The 23726-nt window shown below is 39.4% G+C and overlaps 1 protein-coding gene across 3 annotated transcripts in view; it reads right to left on the bottom strand.

Moving 5' to 3' along the window:
- RPS6KC1 (ribosomal protein S6 kinase C1) overlaps positions 1-23726 on the bottom strand; it is a 195942-nt gene that overhangs the window by 14875 nt on the left and 157341 nt on the right. For all 3 annotated transcript variants that reach the window (XM_043486363.1, XM_043486364.1, XM_043486365.1), the window contains 2 exons: positions 15685-17265; positions 15324-15413 (listed from right to left, as the gene is read on the bottom strand). In XM_043486363.1, coding sequence (XP_043342298.1) covers positions 15324-15413; positions 15685-17265 — 1671 coding nt within the window. The remainder of the gene's footprint in view (positions 1-15323; positions 15414-15684; positions 17266-23726) is intronic.

Raw genomic sequence — 23726 nt, 5'->3', positions numbered from 1 at the left:
CGCTAAACATTCAGTAACATTCAAATGTCTTGCTTAACCAGGCATGTATACATTCAGGTCTCCATAAGGAGGTCTCAACATATTTGATTCATTCAAACCAACACATATTAAGCAGTACAAACCAGGTCCCTGCTAGGCACTATTGCTCTGCAGAACTCTATGACTTACTATGTTGCTGAAGAATGTGAAGTTAAAGTCAGTTTCCCCCCTAGCAGGGTTAACGGCTTTCTTTTTAAATATCTTGCTCAAGAATATGTTATGTCATTTTCTTTAATCATACAGCAAGTACTATATATTCCTTACTTTTACAAAGGTGTTATACGTTCAGAACTCAGGATCCCAAATTAATGACCAGCCATCTGTTTTGAATGTGGCACCTCCAAGTCTAACTTTCTGTGTATGATTGTTGCTAGTAGGCATGTATTGCAATAATGATAGTTGCAACAATAAAACAGTAGCTAACATCTGCTGACTGCTTACTATATGTAAGGAACCGTGTTTAACATTTTACACGAATTATTTAAAATTTCCAAGCATCCTTATGGAGAACTTACTTGGTAGAATGACTTTGGAGGAGAAAGAATACTACATTTGTGTGTTCAAGGACAGGGGGAACACCTGACCCCGTCAGCTCAGATCAGGTTGTGAAAATCAGACACGTGTTGGAGGGTCTAACAACAGGCCCCGAGGAGCTCTACACCAGAATCACACCCCGAGCCTCTGCTCACAAAGGTTTCCTGTCACAGCTGAGCAAAGGGTCACTGGGGTCAGTCTTCGCAAGGTAACCAATGGCCAATACAATTTATAAAGGGACCTTTCAAATTCAGCTAAGGTCCAAAGTGCCATCACCAGTGCAGCCTAGACGACCAAACGCCATGTGTTCGCCTGCTTCCCAGATCACTGCCTGGAAGGCGACTGGGGGTGAAACGTGTTACCACGTGTGCAGTGGGGCGGGGGGTGGGGGCGATCCTGATGCTGCCATAAGCGCAGTGCATCTTCCTGAGCATCAAAGATTGTTACGTGTGGGAGGGGCCAGGATGTTGTTTATTATTAAAAGAAACACAGACCCATCATGGAACAGAATGTAAACCTTGCATGGATTTGCAAGATAGAAAGACTTCAAAGCAACGTCAGACTAGTCTCAGAGGTCCCCACTTCATACCACCTCTACAGTCAGAAATACTTGGACAGAAAAGTCTGAGAGGCACTTCAGGAGACAGACAAGGTGCTATGCCTCTATTGGTTCTCGCAATCTCGCTCTACTACGGCGTCTGAGAACAAGGTTCATTCGTTTTTACGCTGCTTTGAAATCTCTCACAATTTTCTGCCCGAGTCCTTAACAGGTAGGTAACAAAGAACATACCGCTTCAAAACGAGCCTCAGTCTGAGTGTGAGACAGCACAGACAGTAGCAAGAGACCCAGATAGGCCCTAAAGCCAATTTACTTCCCACTTTCAATGGGCTCACTGTCCGGCCCAGGACGCGCTACACGGCACCTCATATGACCGCTGGCGACACTCCAGCACCATCAACCTTAGTCTCCTTCATCCACTCCCCATTTCTTTTCCCATCTTTCCATGATCTTCCCCTCTTCTTTCTTCCACAAATGGCCTGCTTCTTTTCCCCTCCTCTAATTCTGTTTCCTCCCCTCACCCCTTGGCCACCATTGGTTAAGCAGAATTTCTAAAGCACTTGAGCCTAAAGACACTACTGAAACCCCAATCTAAGAAAAACTGTACCTGAAAATCTGGAGGCAGCTAAGCTGAATATCATCTTTAATCTGACTGGACTAATAAATAAAGACAGCAACTTTGAAAAGTTAATTTTTTTCTCATGAAAACCTGGAAAAAGACACTAAACAATTTTAAATCCATCCCCTTAACAATGCAGCTTGAACCACTTCAAAATGAGTTTATATTAAGCAGGGATTCATTAATGAATGTGAAATTGACATCATAACCAACTGTCCTTGATTTTAATAGATAACTCTGAACTACAACAAAGAGCTTTGTATTTAGATAAGATACAAAGAACTTTCCAATGGCTAGAAAGTGAAAGTGAAGTCGCTCAGTCGTGTCTTACTCATAGCGACCCCATGGACTGCAGCCTACCAGGCTCCTCCGTCCATGGGATTCTCCAGGAAAGAATGCTGGAGTGGGTTGCCATTTCCTTCTCCAGGGGACTCTTCCCGACCCAGGGATTGAACCCAGCTCTCCCGCATTGTAGACAGACACTTTACCGTCTGAGCCACCAGAGGAGTCCAGTGGCTGAGAAAATGTAAATGTTAGAACAACTGGAAGCAGAGAGTCATAAGGTTTCTCCTTTAGGGTTTTAAAATAGAATCTCACTTTCTTTTAATAAACAGAATAAAAGATTTTGGTTGTCTTTTTAACATTCCTTATAGATCAATAATTCTTAGATTAAAAATTTAATACACTCTGAAATCTCATTGCCAAAAAGAAGACTGAGGTTGTGCAATTGTCAAAACTAATACTCTAAGACTGCTTATTTCTAAAGTCTATACAAAATTTCAAGCATTAAACAAGAGTACCAATTCATATATAAAGCTACATGATAGCTACTACAAACAAAAGGTAAGTAGGTATGCATATCTAACGTCAAACACAGAGAATATAAAGAAATATCAAATAAATCTGTGAGGCTTCTATTAAAAGCTCTTCTATTCATATATTCTTTTAAAGTATAACATAGTAAAGCTGAGAAATTCCTTTAAACTCCCACCTTGAATGTTTAAAATCTCGGGGGGGGGGGGGGGAGGGGAGCAGAAAAAAAAAAATTTTAAGGATAAATTCTACCACTGTTTTGTCAATTTTCAAAATATCTTCCCTATAAAACCCAATGTGTTCAGTTTCCATGCGGACCCCCCCCCTCCCCCCGACACCACATCCTGTATTCGCAGAGTCCAGGGCGGCTGACAGTCTCCCTAGTCCCCATGAGTACGGCAGGGCTACAGGCATTGAGCAAAGTGATGGGGGGGGTGGGAGGGTGGAGGAAGTAAACTACTTCCTACAGAAAAAAACAAATCCTCAGGTTATTCCCACGAAAACTCAAAAAGAGATAGTGATATCAAAGGACGCTGGATTTTTGTCTTCCAGTCAAAGAAATGTACCGATGGGGTTCTAGTTCTGCTACTGTTTGAGCCTGGCTGGGTATTTCAGCTTCTCTGAAAACGATGACAGCCAGACTTCTAACATTCTTTCTACCTGTAATTTTATGATCCTGAAAGTGTTTTCAAAAGCACTCATGAGCTTTTCTCATAACTTCTCTCTCCATTAACCTAAGACGCCCAAAGAGCGGGAATCTGCTAAAATGAGCCAGTGTTCCGCAGTCTTTCTTCTCCTTTCTCTGCACAGCGACTCTTCCTTTCCCGAGACCTGATGGTGAGCGAAATGAATCAGTGTCACTAAATCTAACCGCCATCATCATTTAACGTAATGGAGACACAAGCTCAGCTCCAGATTAGATTTCAACTCATCCAAATTTTTTGGAGGACAGTAAATATCTAAGAACTCTTTAGTAAAATTCTAGAACTCCTATTTTAGCCCTATCAATCCTCATATCCTAACAATATAAAATCTCACTGATTCACACTAATGTTTCAAACTACCAAAATTCACAGGTGAAATAACAAGTTTAAATAAAGCAATAAGGCGATCACAAGTAAAACAACAAATTTAAATAAAACAATAAAGATATCACAACATAAAAACGTGCCTTGTTTACCTCTGTTTCACTCATGTTTAACTCACAGAACACTTCAACAAGCTAGGATATTTTTCAGAAAAATAATGCTACTTTAGTAACCCATATTGTCAAAAGGCTTGCTAAAACATAGAGTAAGAGTTTTACAGTCCTTATGATAGTCAGAGTTTACTGTCTCCTTCTTAGAATCAAAAATAATAATGTTAACCTGACCCCAAAACTGTGTTATAAGCAGCCTCACTCCAGAAAAGTAAAAAAGCAGAAACCCTGGACTCAGGAGACAAAAATAAAAATCTCCATGTGTATGAGAAGTGAAGGGAGAGACGCAAAGTATACACTCTTAGACTACATGAAGTCTGAGACGCTGGAGAGACCAGGTGATCCCAACATTACTGAAATCACAACATGTACTATCTACCAACCCAGGCCCTGCCTTCTAGGGCTACACAGTTAAAGCCACGTGGATCTGTCAAAGACATGACTCAAAAAGAACTGTAGATAATGCTAAAACTAAGCGAGAAATTGTACAGAAAATTTTAAAAGCTAGAAAACGTGTCTCAAACCCAAGCTTTAAAAATGAACACCAACCTTCCTATAAAGGTTTATGATGAAGGAACTACCTTGCATTTAAAGTGTGAATCCCCAGATTTAGAATTTACTTTTCTTTAGGAGACATTACTGCTACGGTGCTTGATAAAGAAGGGAATCTGGTATTCCGCATTTAGGCTTTGATGAATTTGTTAAGGCACATTTTCAGACTGGTGACGTCACTTGATTCTGTTCCCTGGTTTTTCCACTAAGGGAGATCCACACATCATCGCATCCTTCTCCTTACCTCTACTGATAACAACAAATAGCTACTCACCTGCATTCCAAAAATACTAAGAGACAATTCCTTGACTTCCCTCTGGCAGTATATTGTTGCTGCTCTCTTCCATTCAGAATATGATAGGAAATACAGTAAGTTCACATATAAAGAAATTCTATTTAAATTTAGAGTATTTAAATATCTCTCCCAAACTTTTTCCCTTAACTACACTTCTTTTTAATAAATAGAATCTCAGACGCTTCATTTCTCTTCACTCTCGAAGTTACAGTAATTATGGAACTGTTATTAAGAGGTCATATAAAACTCAATGAAAAAGCAACTATTGTTGCAAATAAAGTATTCATATAATAGTAAAATTAAGCCAACATTTAGATTCTAAAAGAATTAGTTACATAAATTATGGAGCACTTGATCCAAATATCAAAATGATGGAACAATTTTAAAGGCATACATCTATAGAACATATTAAAATGATAATCAGTAGTAAGTATACTTTGAGGGGAGGTGGCAGGGGGGCGGTGGGGGGGGGTAAATGCAGTTCTCTAATGTCACAGGATTTTCTTCCCAAAACAATTCTTTAAATTTTGACACTAATTATGACTCAAGGATTCCAAGTCTCTCTTTTAGGGAAAAAAAGGTAAGAAAAATATAGAAGCTTTTAAAATAAAAGAGAGATCTTTGGTGAATAAGACAATATAAAAATTAAGCCACACAGGATATTCACATATAAGAATGAAATTGAAACTTGTACAAAATTCAAATAAAAATGAATCAAAAAAAAAAAATTCAGCCACATTCTTACGAAACTTAAAATTAAGCATCACATACACTTTTACAGTATCAAAAAAAAAAGCTATGGTGTTTAGATTTTCCATAAATTCTGTAAATGTTCAGTAAAATTTAAAAGAAATAGTTTGTTAACTTTCTTCCAAAGGAGTCAGACTTCCTTAATGGCCTTAGACAGAAATTTTTATTTTAATGTGATCTATCATCAGTGATATATGTGAATCAGGGAAAAGAATATCTTTCTTCTGCAATGAGCATTCCATGTCAGCTAGAACATGGAAACATTAGTCCTGTGTTTCTACACAGACAGTCTTTCCCTGCAGCATCTGTTGCTAATTGAAAGGAACTAGAATTACAAAATTCTAGTCAATTTCTCTCACCAGCTCTTGCTGTGTATAAAGATTTTCTATGCAGGGGCTGAGCATTAGTCTTCCACTACAGATAATGACTATAGAGCTAAAAGAAACATGGAAGAAAATATTTCTTTTTTCTTTATATATCCAACAATACATGGAACTAAACTGTGAGAAGAGGGACAGCTAAGCATATCTTTTGTTAGCTTGGTAAATTACAATTCTGTAAACGTAACTATTCACCTATAAAGTCTATTAGCGTCCTAGTTAACTAACTGTGTATGTCTACTGTTTGGGCTGTCTCTTCACACAAATCTTCAACAGTAACTGTCAATAGCAAACCAAATATGTCTTATTTCTAGCTCCAAGGCACAGTACCTGGCACACAGCACATTAATAAATGTGTGTTGAACAACTATCTCCACCTTGTTCTTTGTAGCACGATGCATTCAAAACACCTGCAAAGAATGCATTGCATGCATTTTCTTTAAGTCTCATTGAGCACAGAGATCTACAGAAAGTCTTTCTGCATCTTTCATGTGTTAGGTCAGAAAGTTTTAAACATTATCTAAAGCATCACTCTGGCTGCTGGATGAAACCCAGATTAGAACAAGGCAGAAATGGAGGTCAGCGAGCTAAGGACTGCAATAGTCCCGGGAAGAGATGATGGTGGCTTAAAACGGGGCGGTCAAGTGTACACTTTCCAGGGCTCCCCTCTGCAGAGTGTGACTGCTACAGTCTGTCCTGGCATGGATGGCATGTGGTAAGGAAAACGAACTGAAAGCCCTGGGAGTAGGAAGACAGAACTGGCAAGTACACTGAGCTTTCCTCTGCCCCCGTTCAATGGAAGGAATCTAGACACAATGACATGAAATGTGCTGCAAATGGGTGAGCTGGAGATAATCCCTAACTACAGCCTGGAATCCCTAACTAGAAATCTGCATTTCCTAGCCCACCCTTTCAAATGGGCATCTTGCTCCTTTTTTATTTAATAAAGTTCTATCTGTATTTCAGAAAACGTAAGCTGCCCAGTTATCTGGCTCCATACTCCATAAGAGTCCTTCAACATTGTACTCAACTGATTATTCAAATACCTTATTGTCAAGCAGAGTGTATGGACTGCTTAAAAGTCGCTGCTGTTGCATCACTCAGACTTGTTAGAATGTCACCAGAGAAGACCGATGCCAGGGGCTGGGACTTTCCGGAGGGGAGAGTTTGCAGCGGCCGAGCTCTGTGCCTCTCCTCACGCCTCTGGTGATGCTAGGAAGGCGGGGCTCCTGCCCTCCCTTGGCTCATCCCAGTCTCTAGCCTTGCCTCCTACCAGCACCAGACTAATTCGGGTGGTTTCCACGTAATCTAATGATATGAAACCCTGGGCCCTGGGTTGTACTGTGGAGACCTGAACATGAGTAACACACCACACTAAGACAATTCAGGTGAGGTTTGACAGAATTCTGCTTCTCTCACTACCCACATTTTAATTCCTTGTTGTCGTGGTGACCTGGCAACCATGGTCTGAGCTTTTACACAATTATCTGCACAACTTGGGTCAGGACTCCTTGATTTAACTAGATGCAGCATTCCAGAGCCAAAAATTACTTGTTCAAGGAAGTTTATAGGTACCGTTACTACATCGTTTTCTGTGAGATAAAATAAGAAACAGGTAACTACCAGATGACTTCTGGTTGACTGACTGACTCTAATTCTGAGCTCTGTACAGTCCTGCTTACTGAACTCTCACCCTGCATTTCTGGGAGGAAAAAATCCAACAGCACGCTCCACTTTCCATTGATCATATCACAACAACTCCGTTCTGAAGAGCCATCAGGTGTCACCGTGTTACCCAACCAAAGCCATTACAGTTGATTGATGAGAAAAAGGCTAACTGGAAACCGTGACTACGACAGGCGCGGTCTTCCGTCTCCCTGCTTCTCTGCTGCATTAGGCAGGCGGAGCTCACGCACTGCTATGAAGGGAGCCTCAGGGATTCTATTTGCTTTATCATCAATTTTTTAAAAGCTTAGGATTTTTAAACATTTATTTGAAGGAAGTATTTATGAATAACTGTTTAGAAGGCATCAGACTTGGTTACTTCCTGGCGATTCAAACTGACAAGATTTTATCGTATAAAAATTGAGGATTTGGTCAAAGTAGCTTGCCAGGAGTTCTGGTATGTAATGTTGAACTCAGCTTTCATCTTTGTGTTAAATATCAGAAGTAAAAGATAGTTCCCCATCTTCTTCAGAATAATGTGGTGGTGAGGCCAATTAATTGAACAATTGCCGAAAACACATTTGGTCTTAAAATTAAGAAGCATTACAACGCAGCTATTATTTAAAACCATTTAAGTATCTAATCTCATGTTCCTCTTCTAAAAAAGAAATTTGTCTAAGATCATAAAGAGAAAGATTAGGAGGAAATAAGAGATGAAAATTAACTTTTTTTTAATAATCTAAAGCTTGAAGTAAACCCCTTATTCCCCAATATCAGGTAGTACTAGGAAATGGACAGAGACATTGTTTTTACACAGAAGAGGTGAAATACAGTATCAATTCGTTTACCCTTATCAATTCTCTAGTTCTAATAGCTAAAGAATTTCTTCTCTTGAGAGGGACTAATAAATTATTTACTCAAGTGCCAAATAACAAGGACTAAATACTCTATTACTCTGTCTCATTTTTACCACTAGATCCAAATCACATTCTGATCTGATGAGAAGTATGGTTTCAGAATGAGTCTATTTAGAGGTGAAGGTGACTGGCCCATTATTAAGGGATTCATGAGGGCTTCAGGATACACCCTACCTAGGGATCGATCCCAAGGTTCCAGACCCTCAAACGTACAAAAGTGAAAGTGAAAGTCGCTCAGTCATTTCTGACTCTTTGTGACCCCCATGGACTATACAGTCCATGGAATTCTCTATGCCAGAATACTGGAGTGGGTAGCCGTTCCTTTCTCCAAGGGATCTTCCCAACAGAGGGATCGAACCCAGTTCTCCTGCATTGCAGGTGGATTCTTTACCAGCGGAGCCACAAGGGAAGCCCAAGAATACTAGAGTGGGTAGCTAGCTTATCCCTTTTCCAGCAGATCTTCCCGACCCAGCAATCGTACCAAGGTCTCCTGCATTGCAGGCAGATTCTTTACCAACTCAGCTCTCTGGGAAGCCCAACATACATAAAGTAACCCTTTAATCTTCTTTCCATCAGAAAGCTCTCACCCTCCTGGACACGGTTAATTAAGACTTAGGTTGACTTGAACCTCTTTTTGCTTAACCTAATATACTCAGGGCACAAGCTTCATCAGTACACAGGGGCATTGACAGGGGTGGAATCCGCTGATGGAGAGAATTTTCCTCATGTAAAATATCCACTGTTCTATGGCAAACTTGAAAAGATACTGCTTCTCTCAAAGACGATATAGATTTAGTTTTATAACATTAGGAACTAAAGGCAAAAGATTAAAAGTACTTGCTAATCATTAGAGGAAAACATTAAAACATTTACTATGTACAAGAGAGCTACCGTTGAAGTTTTGCTTAAGGGTAAATCAAACAAAAGAGCTTCTGTTTGAAACATGACGTTTAAATATTAACCACAGATATTTCACTCTTTTAAAATTACTTCTATAGCTCCCTCTTGCCTTTTTCTTCCTTTTCCTACGGGGTGGAAGACTACACCAGAAATACAGACATACTTCCTGGTTATAACATTAATATTTCAAAATATACATCTATATTCGTCTGCTTTCTCTATCAACTTCGCAGGCTTAAAATTAGATTCCTCACTCACGGTGAAGTTACCCAGGACCCAGAAATTCTGAGATCTAAATGATTCTTCTTTTAGACAACTTTGTTAAAAATCTTGGCATTTGTATTTCACACTACTCAAGAGCTGTCTTGGCTATTTTCCTCCAAATGAAAATATTTTCCATAAACTCCTCATTTCCATATTGCATATCATTTATGTAAAAATGATATATGAGTAAAAACAGAATACTTGGAAAGTCCTCCAAGTGAAATAATTTTTTAACTTACTGATGTTAGACAAGAAATCAGTATTTATTCCTTAGGGGAAAAGTTCTTGCCTTAATAAGATGGACTCCAATTTTGACTAAATTTTGTATAAGAAGGCTATTAGATCATCTGACATCTGGCATCTTCTCAATATTCAATAAATCTACTTCGGGTAGATATATGATAAAGCAAATATTAATATTATAGGATATTAAATGCAGAATCTAGGTGACATAAATATGGATGTACAATTCTTCCAACTTTTCTGTATGTTTGAAATTTTTTCAAAATATAATGTTAAGAAAGAAGTTTTTAAAAATCTATTTCACTACTGATAAATTAAGGCCTACAAAGTCTTAAATACCTTGCCTAAGGTCACGCAGTGAGTTAATGGCTGATTTCAGAATACTGAGTTTTGATAATTCTCAATTCCATTGTAATATTCTAAATCTTAAACCTATGATGCCCTCATGGTATTTTAAACCATCCGTGGTGTGAGTCTTAGATCTGATTATCAAATACATAACTGTCACACAGAACACCATGCTTAAAAGGCAACTAATCGTGTATAAAGCATGCTTATGGAGAAAGGCAGGAGAGACTATGCCCCCAAAATATATTCATGGATTATTTGACAATAATCAGGCAAGAGCAAAGAGAGGTAGTAAATAAATGTCATGCTCTAAAACTGAATTTTGCAGATAGTTTTCAGCATGGTTTTTCTATGTTTCACTTTTCACCGTCAGCTGTGAGCTGTTTCCAAGTGTGAAATCGCCTAAGAGAGGAAGCAAAGCTGTCATTTGACATCTGGGAGCGTGGAGATTGGGCTGTGGTAAAAAGCACTTTGGACTTCTTCAATTTACACACACACTGACCTATAAATTCTCAAGTGTGAAAAGAATTCAATGAGAAATATCAATGTAAATCTCAAGCATTTATAAAGGCTCATAATAGGGTGGAAAATAAAGGTGAAGGACACGCTGATAGGATACCATATCAACTTGTTAAGACTAGGACTAGAATGGAAAACTTAAGTGATTATGTTAGCATAAAAACTAACATATAAACAAATTTTACTCACTTGTCTTTATTAAACTAGATTAAACTTTCAAATCCAGTCTTTTGTGTTTTTATGTGCTTACTATTCTTAGGACTATTTTCTAGCTGCTTTTTTATGATGAAAGACGAGACCGCTAAGAAAAAAATACTGGTAAAAGAAAAAAAATACTTTTTTGACATTTTATTTTTCCTCTATATTTAAAATACTGTAACAAAAATTTTAGTCTATATTATGATAAGCTAATAGCTCCAGTGATAAAGCACATAAAATCTTTTACATAGATCTGTGTTTGTAGGTATGTATATACAAACAGAAATAAAATCAGAGTAACTATAAGGAAGCCCTCTGGAGAAGAATAACCAATTAACTCCAGTTTTTCTATAATACTCCAGATTATCCTAAAATCTCTCATAACAAAAAACAGGAGATTGATGTATGGCAGAAAGAAACACAATACTGTAAAACAATCATCCTTCAATTAAAAATAAATAAGTTTTAAAAAAATAGGAGAATCTGTCTAGACGTCTCTTAATAAATATCTGAAACTCTCCTTAGATGTAAACTAGATAGTGTTATATTTATATTGTCACGCTGTAAAATCTATCCCCACTTTGGGGACTATTTCTTCACTTTTTCTTTTCGTGAACTCTGCTCTGTGTTTCTACGGTATGAAAGGAACCCATTTGCCATGAATGATGTTTATTTAAAATAAAACCTTTCTAGAGAATCATCCTGGATAATCTAAGGATACAAAGTGAATATAAAAGGAATGGCTTCTACTCTGAAAACAGGGCTGGGTTTGATCAGTGAATTCGTATTCTCAAGACCCTCTTGATGGGCCTGCAGCTGCACCCATTTATTTGCTGGCTTTTTCACAGATGTAGACAGAGAAAGCGCCATGGTTTTTGTCTTTTTGTTGTTGGATTTATTTTCTTTAACATAAAAAAGTGACAACTTTTTTAAGTTCTTCGTTTCACTGTAGAAACTTGTGAACATCGGACATCCTTGGTGGTATATACATCACTGAAGTGTTAAACTATGACTTTTTAAAATCTAAGATCTCAAAGTTGGCAGAAACTATACTTAAATAACAGAAGGTGATCATTTGCATTTCAAAATTTATCTATCTTGCTTTTCCCCTCAATTAGACCAAAACATGTTGATTCACAGGTTTCTCTGTGTGTGTTTTCTTTTTTAAACTTATTTATAGAGCAGAATAATGGCCCCCCTGCTAGTTTGGCATTTGCTCAAGTTTCTGTCGAATCTGTTACTGGAAAATTTTCTCAAAATATAAAGGCACATCATCCACAAGATAAAAAGATACACTGCTGATATTATAGAGTACAAGGCAGGTGGACAATGTTTTTAGGACAAATGTGTGATAAGGATTCCCAGGAGGGAGGAGTGGTGAGGGAGAGGCTGCGTGCTGTTTAAACAGAAGTGAGTCGTTCTCATCACAATCTTCTGATCACTTTACTTTCTAACCAAACATCAGCAGCTTAACGTGCTTCAGAGTTACTTGGACAATAATACTAAAGTCAGAGGTGGGAAACAGGAGGGAAAGGGGGACATGGGAGAAGTACTTCAACCCTTAGTACTACAAGGGGTAGATCAAAAGATAACTTAGTACTCTATGTCCCCGTGTGTTCATTGATTCGTGATTTTAACCACTGAAACGTTAGCTTCTTATCACTGCTTTCACCCCTCTGAGAAGAGGAGCAAAGTCTACTTGTATTTTTATCAGCAGCACTGCTATTCAGTTTTGAAAGAAACGGTAAATCACAAATTTTTGCTCCTTATGAATGCAATTCCCCTTCATTACAAGCAATGGGCAGGAGTACACAAACTTAACTTTGAGTTCTGCAACTCTAGGTTTCAAATCATCTAAACTAGAATACCAGCGTTACTTTTCAATTAAGGCCATTACTGATCTGAGTTTTATCCTATTGGTAAAACAAATTAATAGGTCCAAGGAATGAAGAGACTTGTCACATTGTTCAATATATGCCACAATACTATAACACTTTCGTAACTCAAAAAGCTTTAAAGTGCAATTCTTTTATGTAAATAATTAAAACAAAGCCCTTCTTCAGACGACAGCTTTTTTCGAATGTTAGTGAAGGACAACCTAGACGATGACAGCAAAAATCCATTAATGGTAGACTGCCACCTGCTGGTAAACTTTGGGAATTGTGATTTTTGGGAAAAGGCTTAAAAATTATAACTTGGAAACTGATCTGTATTAAATTCAGTACACAAAACTGTATTCAGCCAAATACAGAGCCGAAAGTATGTACCTGCTGATGAACGTCATATGGTTTTGTTCCACATATATTAGAATTCTCAGGGGGTCAACATGCTATGGATGTTAAACATGTCTGTGCTTTGAAGAAAAATAATCTGCTAGAAAGCCAAAGTACAACCCTACAGATAGTTTTCAACAAGAAAGTGAGAAGAAAAATAGGAAGAAAAGAGTCAGTTATAAACATTAAACTACTCCACAAACATCTGGTTCTGATGTGAGGTTTATACTACACTTAAGGATTTAACAGGTTTTACTGGAAAAAAAAAAAAAAAACACTCCCAGATTTAATGTTGACCCTAAATCCGTGAATCTGAGCAAATTCCGGGAGATAATGAAGGACAGAGAAGCCTGGCATGCTGCAGTCCAGGGGGTCGCAAACAGTCAGACACAACTTAGCTACTGCACAATAAAACCTTGAAATTCATTATATTAACACATATATTTATATACATTGGTACCTAAAATACTATTTAATATCAAATTAGAAAGGGGTAAAGTCTGTCAAAAATAAACCAGATAACCATAATAAAGTGATTTCTATGAAATTTTTTTTGTTATCCCATTAACTATATCATACTAATAAGATCAAAAGTCAGCATAATACTATCTATTTGTGAGAAACAAAAAAATGTAGGCATGCTCTATTGCCCTTAGGAAGAAACAAAATTAAACAATCCTAATTTGGGGGATGAAAGAGAAAAGAAAAGGGTATAACAGTAAGAAGACAATCTAAATCATTGTTTTCAGGAAATAGTTTGAGGATATCTGCTTGGCATATTGAAACACTTTTCTATTTCCCAATAAAGAAATAATTCTTAGCAATGAAAATTATAACTAAAAACAATATAGCTCTTTCAATCCTAATTATAATCATTTCCCATTATGCAGGGAAACAATGTTAGCATCAACAAAACGCTGGTTTGCTAGTAAGCATTAAGTATCGTATTAATCAACAACTAAGCAGATCATGTCAGTACAATCAGCTTGAACCTCCTTTGAAAGCCAGAGCAGTGATGAGTAAAGCAACTTAGGCCACTCAAAGGGGATGAAAGTGAAAGTGAAAGTCGTTCAGTTGTGTTCGACTCTTTGCAACCCCATGGACTACACAGTCCTTGGAATTCTCCAGGCCAGAATACTGGAGTGGGGAGCCTTTCCCTTCTCCAGGGGATCTTCACAATCCAGGAATCGAACCCAGGTCTCCCCCACTGCAGGCGGATTCTTTACCAGCTGAGCCACAAGAGAAGCCCAAGAATACTGGTGTGGGTAGCCTATCCCTTCCCCAGCAGATCTTCCCAACCCAGGAATGAAACTGGGGTCTCCTGCACTGCAGGCGGATTCTTTATCAACTGAGCTATGAGGGAAGCCCACACTAGGCAAAAGGTGAACAAACTTCGGATTCAAACACAGCCCCATCTGCACTGATGACAGAGAAAGAAGCTCAAACCCAATTCACATGCTTAAGAGACCTGTAATTATCAGCAAAGGACCTAAGACCCCCAGAAATAAGTCTCTTAATTTTAGAAAACAAAGATAATACAGTAAGAGAAACCTGTTAGGTCAGATATTTGGTTATTTCAAAACAAGAAGAATATGCTTCCTAAAATGTCTCAAATATGGAAAGAATTCCTTAAAATCTGTTCTAAAACGTCAGGATGGCTCATCACTGAAGTCACAAGATTGTATTTTTTTTTTTTTTAATTTCAATTTTTATCCATTTTTAGCCTTAGGGATTTTATTGTTTTAGTCATGTACTTCTCACATCATAACAATGATCCATTTGAAGAGGTTCAGGAGGACTTCCCTGGTGGTCCAGTGGTTAAGAATCTGCCTTGCAATGCAGGGGACAGAGGTTCAACCGCTGGTAGGGGAACTAAGATTCCACAGGCCATGGAAAAAGCTAAGCCTGCCTGCAACAACTAAGACCCAATACAGTCAAATAAATAATTTTCTTTTTAAAGAGATTCAGGATACGTAAAGGTCTTTTTAAACACTAAGAAGTTAAGACATGTCTACAAATTCATTGCCAGTTCTAAAAGAAGTATAAACCCATTTAAGAGCATACACTAACAAATATACATATACACATATGGCTATGAACCATATAATGATTTTATCCCCCAAATAATCTTTTTTAAAGGGTTAAAGAGATAACCAGATCCAATATATTGTCAATGGCTAGTGAAAATACAACTTTGATAAAGAAATGAGCTACTGAACTACTTTTGCAAGTGAGACATTTAGGAGATGGCTCTAACCTGGGGCACAGTACATTCTCTCTATGGCATCGCTGTCACAGGAATCTTCAACCTCACTCCACCTGCTAAAATACGTTAGCTGAATGTGTCCTAAAAACAAAACGACAGGAGAAATCAAAACATTTTTCTCTTCCATTTTCTGCAGAAGTGAACTGTAATTACTCCTTTTGTAGCTAAAAACAGTATCATTAAGAATAATGGCATCATTAAGTACTAGAAGCTATTACTGGGGGTGAATTTGCTGCACTGATAATGAAGCTCTAGACAGGAAATGAAGATACTAATTACAAGATAAAACGCCTACTCAGTTAATTGGAAGCAACAGCGAATAAAAAGAAATGCATTTGCAAAAGTTCCTGACCTCTATCATTCAATAAGATGTTGTTTGGGTTCAAATCGCGGCACACAATCCCCTCTCTATGTAAAGCATCAAGGGCTACCACCATTTCAGCTGCCCATCTTTGAATGCAGCCCTCCGGGATGTAAAACCTGGAGTTGAGTGCTAATTTTTTATCAAGGTCCTCAAAAATCTGATGTATTTCCTTGTCTCCTTCTTGTGCTAGCCCACTCTCTCCCTTCGGCTCCGAGTCTCTCTGAAATATAGCGGGTTCCTCTTTAGCCAAATCATCAGTTTGATCTGTAAACAGCAAGACTTCTTCAGTTTTTAAAGTGTCTGTATTTGCATTATATTCATTAGCACCTGAGAGTGGGTCAGAAATGTGGAATAAGCTTTCTTCTGTGTTGTTTGCACTTCCTGGTGACTCAACCACGCTAAGTCCTTGGAACTTAGACTCTGAACTGTGTAACAAAGACATGTCTCCCGTATCTCTATGATCAACAGCCGGTAAAAATAACATCCCAAGATCCCCCTGTATGTAGTGTTTCTCTGTTAGACCATGGGCTTTAGGCCCACAGGGATCACTCAGTTCCTCTGCGCCTTTCTCTTCATGTGCTTGGCACTGTTCAGTACTAAGTCTGAGGCATAAAACATCAGGGGTTTCCAACAGTTTACTTTCTATTATGCCTATATTAGTCTGTGTGAACTTAGTAGGTCCCATTGCCATGCCATCTTTCATTGGCTCCGGTTCACCAGGTAGATTTACAAGAAGATCAGGCCTTCCTTCATCAGTACCACTGACATCATCAAAAGCAGCATCTTTAAAAGAAATAACGGGGACTGAGTCATCTGAGCCCCTGCTAATAGTGTCCTGAGCTACACACTCTATCTTGCTTTCACTAGTACTAACACGCCTGGGAGTGCTCTCTCCATCCGACAGAGTGAAGAACGGTTTCAAAGGTTCTGACTTTAAACTATACAATTTTTCTCCAAAATCAAGTCCTAGGAGTTCACTAGTGCTGTCCTTACTATCTATCCTAAAGAATTCCATGGGGATGTTTTTAGATCTACTGAGGGAATCTGATGTTCTTGGAGAACTAGCTGCTTCAAGGCCATCATCTCCAGGGAAGAACTTCAGCTGTCTGCTGGGGCTGTCGCTGTCAGTAGCAAGCTGTCCTGGGAAGTTTTCTATAGCTTTGGTATCAACATCATTCCTTTCAGTCTTCATGAAAGGTTCCTCACTCAAAGACCCTGGATCAATCTTCTCTTGCCCGTACTCATTGCATAATGTTAAATAACTAGTAGTACATTCTTCTTCGGAACTTGAGCCAGAGTCTGGCCATTTGGGAGAGCTGTCTTGCCCACCGTCATCTTGGTTGCTATCATCTTGAGAGCTTGGAGTAAGACTAGTCTTCAAAGGCAGAACTTGGAGAGTGGCTCCACCATCACTTCCTCTGGATTCAAAGCTGGTGCTGTCCTGGGAACTACAAGTCGGCTGTTGCAGGTGAACTTTAGCAACTGAAGACTTTTTCATTTCTTCAATGTCAAAGCTTTCTTCAGGACTTCTGTTGAGAAACTTACTGATATATGACCAGAGTTTGCCACCTGTGAACAAGTACAACCAAAAAAAAAAAAAATTTAAGAACCCCAAATTAATGATTATATATTGAAGCCACTAGAAAAACAAAAAAGTATTCTAATAATCAAAAACAAGTCAATGAAACCCATTAATGTCAAGTATGCTGTAAGAAGCATTTTAATAAAAATGCCTTCTTGAAGAACAGTCAAGTGTGGATTTGGGATTCATGACAACAAAGAGTTTAAATAGAATTTTTGCAATGAAAAAAGAAACGAAGTAAAATAAAATATTTTATTACTGGTGAGTACAGTTTCAAGCATATCACCTAATATTAATTATTTTGAAAAATATCAACCTATTTCTTCCTTTGAAGAGCAACTGGTTATAACAAACACTAATATGAAATTTCACAGCTAAAATTCTACTTAAAGTTAAATATAATTTACTCTAGAAATATCTATGTTCTGCTCTGTTAATAATGGCCTGTTTTCAAGCATGGCCACCGAAGCTCTACTGACAAGAAAACAGCATTACAAAAAAGAAAGAATACTTAAGTGTGATCCATAAATCTTAAAAGCAGTAATTGTGGGAACATACTTTGTGAAGACAAAACTACTGCTTCCAAAAATAGGAAATAATGCACTAAAAATGAAACCCTGTATACTAATAAGGTTAAGGCAGTTTTTTCAGCACATTTTTAAATGTCATTATTAAATATCATGTAACAACTAAATCTTAGGGAAAATAATCATTGACAGTCAATTATATGTGTAAAAAGTCAACGGAAGCATCCAAAAACTCTTTCTCTCCTTGGCATTTCATTTCATTTAAAGGAACTCAGTAAATAACATAAATATCCAACATGGTGCCCAGCAGAGAGTAAATGCTATAAAGGGTAGTTGTCATAATATTAATCCTAGGATACTCAGACATCTTCTACCAATAATCTAGTTTACAGTCTTGCCCCATTTTTATAATTCAGAACATTGTGGTTTTTAACTTTTTCCTGTGGCTTTTTCTTAGGTAACCTTCTGTCATCACTAGATTATACTCCAGAGTCTCATTTCCTCATATTCAAACTAGTTTAAGGATTCATATATGGCTTTGAAATTCACTCACTCACACACAAAATAAGCTATGCATCGACTCCATCTTTTTTGATTTCTTTGACAACAACGATGACATTCCTCTTATCACAAATACCTTCACTGGCACACTAGTAATAACACCTGCCGTGGCACTCTCCTCGTGGTCCAGTGGTTACGAGTCCACCTGCCAATGCAAGGGACGTGGCTTTGATTCCTGGTCTGGGGAGATCCCACATGCCACAGAGCAACTAAGCCCATGAGTCGCAACTACTGAGTCCCTGTGCTGCAACCACCGAAGCCTGAGGGCCCAGAGCCCGTGCTCCGCAACAAGAGAAGCCCCTGCAATGAGAAGGCTTCGCACCACAATGAATGAATGCACGCCCCTCACTCGCCAAAACTAGAGACAGCTTGGGGGCAGCAACAGAGACACAGTGCAACCAAATAAATAAACAAGCAATGCCTGCCCTGAAGCTGGGATTCTTGTGTGAAATCCAAAAATAATGTTGTACATTGTTTTCAGTGCTCTTAGATGATAACTACTCTAAGAACAGGACCAAGTCTTTTTCATCTTTATATATCTACTGCCTATACCATGTGCAGGAAATGACAGGCATCACTCAATGCTTGTTAATTCAAATGGTTACTCATTCGTGATGAGATACACCACCACAAAGTGGACACTATCCGTAGCTGTAACGTTCCAGTAATCAGCAAGGAACAGTACCTAATAAAGTTCTAAGCAAAGCTGCATTTCTTTTTAGGCTAATTGGGCTTCCCAAGTAGCTCAGACAGTGTAAAAAAAAAAAAAGCCTCCACCTGCAATGCAGAAGACCCAGGTTTGATCCCTGGGTCAGGAAGATCTCCTGGAGAAGGAAATGGCAACCTACTCCAGTATTCTTGCCTGGAAAATCCCATGGACAGAGGAGCCTGGGGTCCCAGACAAAGTCCATGGCGTCGCAAAGAGTCGGACACAACTGAACGAGACACACACACACACACACACACACACACACACACACACACACACACACAACCTGGATGAGCTGCTCAAATGTAAAAGCGAATGTGCTTAACTTCTTTATTTTTGCTCCCCAGATCACTTCCTCTCTCTGACTTCAGAGCTACTGAGGCACAAAAGCTTTGGACCAAACTTGGACTATTTTCTCTCCCTTGTTCTTCCTATATCTGACAAGTTTCAAAGTCCTATAAGATCTACACATGCTTCCCACAGTCCTCCTCTTCTTTTAATTCCTCCAATCACTCTGTGTTTCCTCGAATGATGTTACAGCTACAACTAGACCCCTACTGTCAGTCCTTCTTGAGGCGCCCTGCCATACTAATTGCTACCCAAGTAATCTTTTCACTTTAGCACAGATCTTATCATGTCATTTCTCCAAGAACCTAAATCCCCCTGCTGCCCACCTCCTGAATGATGTACATCCTCAGTCATTTCAGTTGCGTCTGACTTTTTGTGACCCCCTGGACTATAGCCCGCCAGGCTCCTCTGTCCATGGGATTCTCCAGGCAAGAATACTGGAGTGGGTTGCCATTTCCTCCTCCAGGGGATCTTCCTGACCCAGGTGTCGAACCCTCATCTCCTGCATTGGCAGGCGGATTCTTTACCACTGCGCCACCTGGGAAGCCCCACTGAATGATGTACCAACCCCATATGGGCATTTAAACCCCTACTAATGCAGTATCAATCCATGATTTGGTTCTCTCCCTCAAATCACCATGGCATTTTACCCAAACAGAATTTCTCCACATACAACCCATGCTGGGTTTTTGCTCAAATAAAAGCTGAGTGCCAAAGAATTGATGCTTTTGAACTCTGGTGTTGGAGAAGACTCTTGAGAGTCCCTTGGACTGCCAGGAGATCCAACCAGTCCATCATCAAGGAAATCAGTCCCGAATATTCACTGGAAGGACTGATGCTAAAGCTGAAACTCCAATACTTTGGCCACCTGATGCGAAGAACTGACTCATTTGAAAAGACCCTGATGCTGGGAAAGATTGAAGGTGGGAGGAGAAGGGGACGACAAAGGATGAGATGGTTGGATGGCATCACCGACTCAATGGACATGAGTTTGAGTCAACTCCGGGAGTTGGTGATGGGCAGGGAGGACGGGCGTGCTGCAGTCCATGGGGTCGCAGAGTCAGACATGACTGAGCGACTGAACTGAACTGAACTGATACTTATACCACTTAGAATTTTCTTCCCAGTTAGTTTCCCCAATATCTACTTGTCAAAATCCTATCCATTCTTAAAGGTCTTTCAGAATTTGTTTTCTTTTATTAATTTTTTTATATGTCCTCACTGGATACAATTCCTAACTTCTCAGAATCCTCTGATCACTTCATCCCTCTTATTACATAAACGTAATAACATCCTATTTCTTACTAATATTACTTTTATGCTTTCATCAGCTCCTTTACCAGACTGCAGGGTCTTCATAACTACAAAGAAAGGATTCTGTGTACTAATTAAAATAATAGGAATTAAAAATATTTACTAAATAGAGTTTTAAAACAATGATATTTTTACAAATTTTTGAAAATCTTTCAAGGAAAACATGCACACTAAAAATGTCATTTTTTTGGTCATGTTTTCTTCTTATTCTAAAACAGACACATATAATAGTTTTACTATGAAAAAAAATTTAAATACAGAAAAGGACAAGGAGAACAGCAAAAAATTCAGAATACATAATTCACCCGCAAACATTTTTTTTTCAGACTTTTCATAACTGACATCTTATCATAAACATTTTCTAATTTCATGAGAACACAAACTTGAATGGCTACAGAGCATATCCATGAGATAGACAGATAAGGTGTCTAAATGTTCCTCTACTGTTGAACATTTGCTTCCATTCTTTTACTATTAGAATTTAAATAATGTATATTCATAGTTTAACTTACAAATACTTAACACCTCTGACTATTTCATCAGGACAGAATACCAGAAATGAAAGTGGTAGGTCATAGGTTATTTAATTCAACTCTAATAAATTATTGGAATAAATTATTTAAATAAATTATTTAAATAATTTATTCTAATCAATAATCAATCATCTATTAGAATAAACTATTATTTAAATAACTCTCAAAACAAAAATGTACAAAGATGTATAGGGACAAGTACTGGAAACAATTTAAACAACAATTGACAGATGACTACCTAAATCAATTATGGTAATTCAGCACAACCAAATAAATACCCTGTATCTATTCAAAAATAAATAAACAACAATACTGCAAACATGTACTAGGCACTATTTTAAGTATTTTACTTATTCTTAATCCTTACATCAACCCTATGTAATCATTACAGTTAATTACATAACTATTACATAATTCTTATTATCCCTATTTTACACATAAGGAAACAGAGGCATAGAAAGGCTAAATAATTTGTGCAAAGGTCACCACTAGTAAATTATGAGCCAACCTTCAAGCTAATGCAGTCTGCCTCTAAGATCCTTGCTTTCAGTCACTATACTATACTGCCTCTCTGAATATAGACACCTATATGAGGCACTGACAAGGAAAGATGATCAAAGTACACCATTAGGATGGAAAAAGCAAGCTATAGAACAATATGTGAAATCCATTTGTTTTTAAAAATCAGAAAGATGAAGAGCGAGTTCAGTTCAGTTCAGCCGTGTCTGACTCTTTGCGCCCCTGTGGACCGCAGCGCGCCAGGCCCCCCGTCCACCACCAACTCCCGGAGTTTCCTCTCATTTCTGACTCTTTGCGCCCCTGTGGACCGCAGCACGCCAGGCCCCCCGTCCACCACCAACTCCCGGAGTTTCCTCTCATTTCTGACTCTTTGCCGCCCCATGGACCGCAGCGCGCCAGGCCCCCCGTCCACCACCAACTCCCGGAGTTTCCTCTCATTTCTGACGCTTTGCCGCCCCATGGACCGCAGCGCGCCAGGCCCCCGGTCCACCACCAACTCCCGGAGTTTCCTCTCATTTCTGACTCTTTGCGCCCCTGTGGACCGCAGCGCGCCAGGCCCCCCGTCCACCACCAACTCCCGGAGTTTCCTCTCATTTCTGACTCTTTGCGCCCCTGTGGACCGCAGCACGCCAGGCCCCCCGTCCACCACCAACTCCCGGAGTTTCCTCTCATTTCTGACTCTTTGCGCCCCTGTGGACCGCAGCACGCCAGGCCCCCCGTCCACCACCAAGTCCCAGAGTTTCCTCTCATTTCTGACTCTTTGCGCCCCCTGTGGACCGCAGCACGCCAGGCCCCCCGTCCACCACCAACTCCCGGAGTTTCCTCTCATTTCTGACGCTTTGCCGCCCCATGGACCGCAGCGCGCCAGGCCCCCGGTCCACCACCAACTCCCGGAGTTTCCTCTCATTTCTGACTCTTTGCGCCCCTGTGGACCGCAGCGCGCCAGGCCCCCCGTCCACCACCAACTCCCGGAGTTTCCTCTCATTTCTGACTCTTTGCGCCCCTGTGGACCGCAGCACGCCAGGCCCCCCGTCCACCACCAACTCCCGGAGTTTCCTCTCATTTCTGACTCTTTGCGCCCCTGTGGACCGCAGCACGCCAGGCCTGCCTGTCCACCACCAACTCCCAGAGTTTCCTCAAACTCATGTCCATTGAGCCGGTGATGCCATCCAACCATCTCATCCTTTGCCGTCCCCTTCTCCTCCCGCCTTCAATCTTTCCCAGCATCAGGGTCTTTTCAAATGAGTCAGTTCTTCGCATCAGGTGGCTAAGTACTGGAGTTTCAGCTTTAGCATCAGTTCCTCCAATGAATATTCAGGACTGATTTCCTTGATGATGGACTGGTTTGATCTCCTTGCAGTCCAAGGGACTCTCAAGAGTCTTCTCCAACACCACAGTTCAAAAGCATCAATTCTTTGGTGCTCAGCTTTCTTTATGGTCCAACTATCACATCCATACATGACTACTGGAAAAACCATAGCCTTGACTAGATGGACCTTTGCTGGCAAAGTAATGTCTCTGCTTTTTAATATGCTATCTAGGTTGGTCATAACTTTCCTTCTAAGGAGTAAGCATCTTTTAATTTCATGGCTGCAGTCACCATCTGCAGTGATTTTGGAGTCCCTCAAAAATAAAGTCTATCACTGTTTCCACTGTTTCCCCATCTATTTGCCATGAAGTAATGAGACGGAATCCATGATCTTAGTTTCCGGAATGTTGAATTTTAAGCTAACTTTTTCACTCTCATCTTTTACTTTCATCAAGAGGCTCTTTAGTTCTTATTCACTTTCTGCCATAAGGGTGGTGTCATCTGCATATCTGAAGTTATTGATATTTCTCCTGGCTATCTTGATTCCAGCTTGTGCTCCACCAGCCCAGCATTTCTCATGATGCATATCAGTTAAATAAGCATAGTGACAATATACAGCCTTGCCATA

Source organism: Cervus canadensis, chromosome 13, assembly GCF_019320065.1.
Source record: "Cervus canadensis isolate Bull #8, Minnesota chromosome 13, ASM1932006v1, whole genome shotgun sequence".
Lineage (NCBI taxonomy): Eukaryota > Metazoa > Chordata > Mammalia > Artiodactyla > Cervidae > Cervus > Cervus canadensis.
Note: the sequence above shows the minus strand (reverse complement) of the source record. Positions and strands in the feature narration are given on the sequence as shown.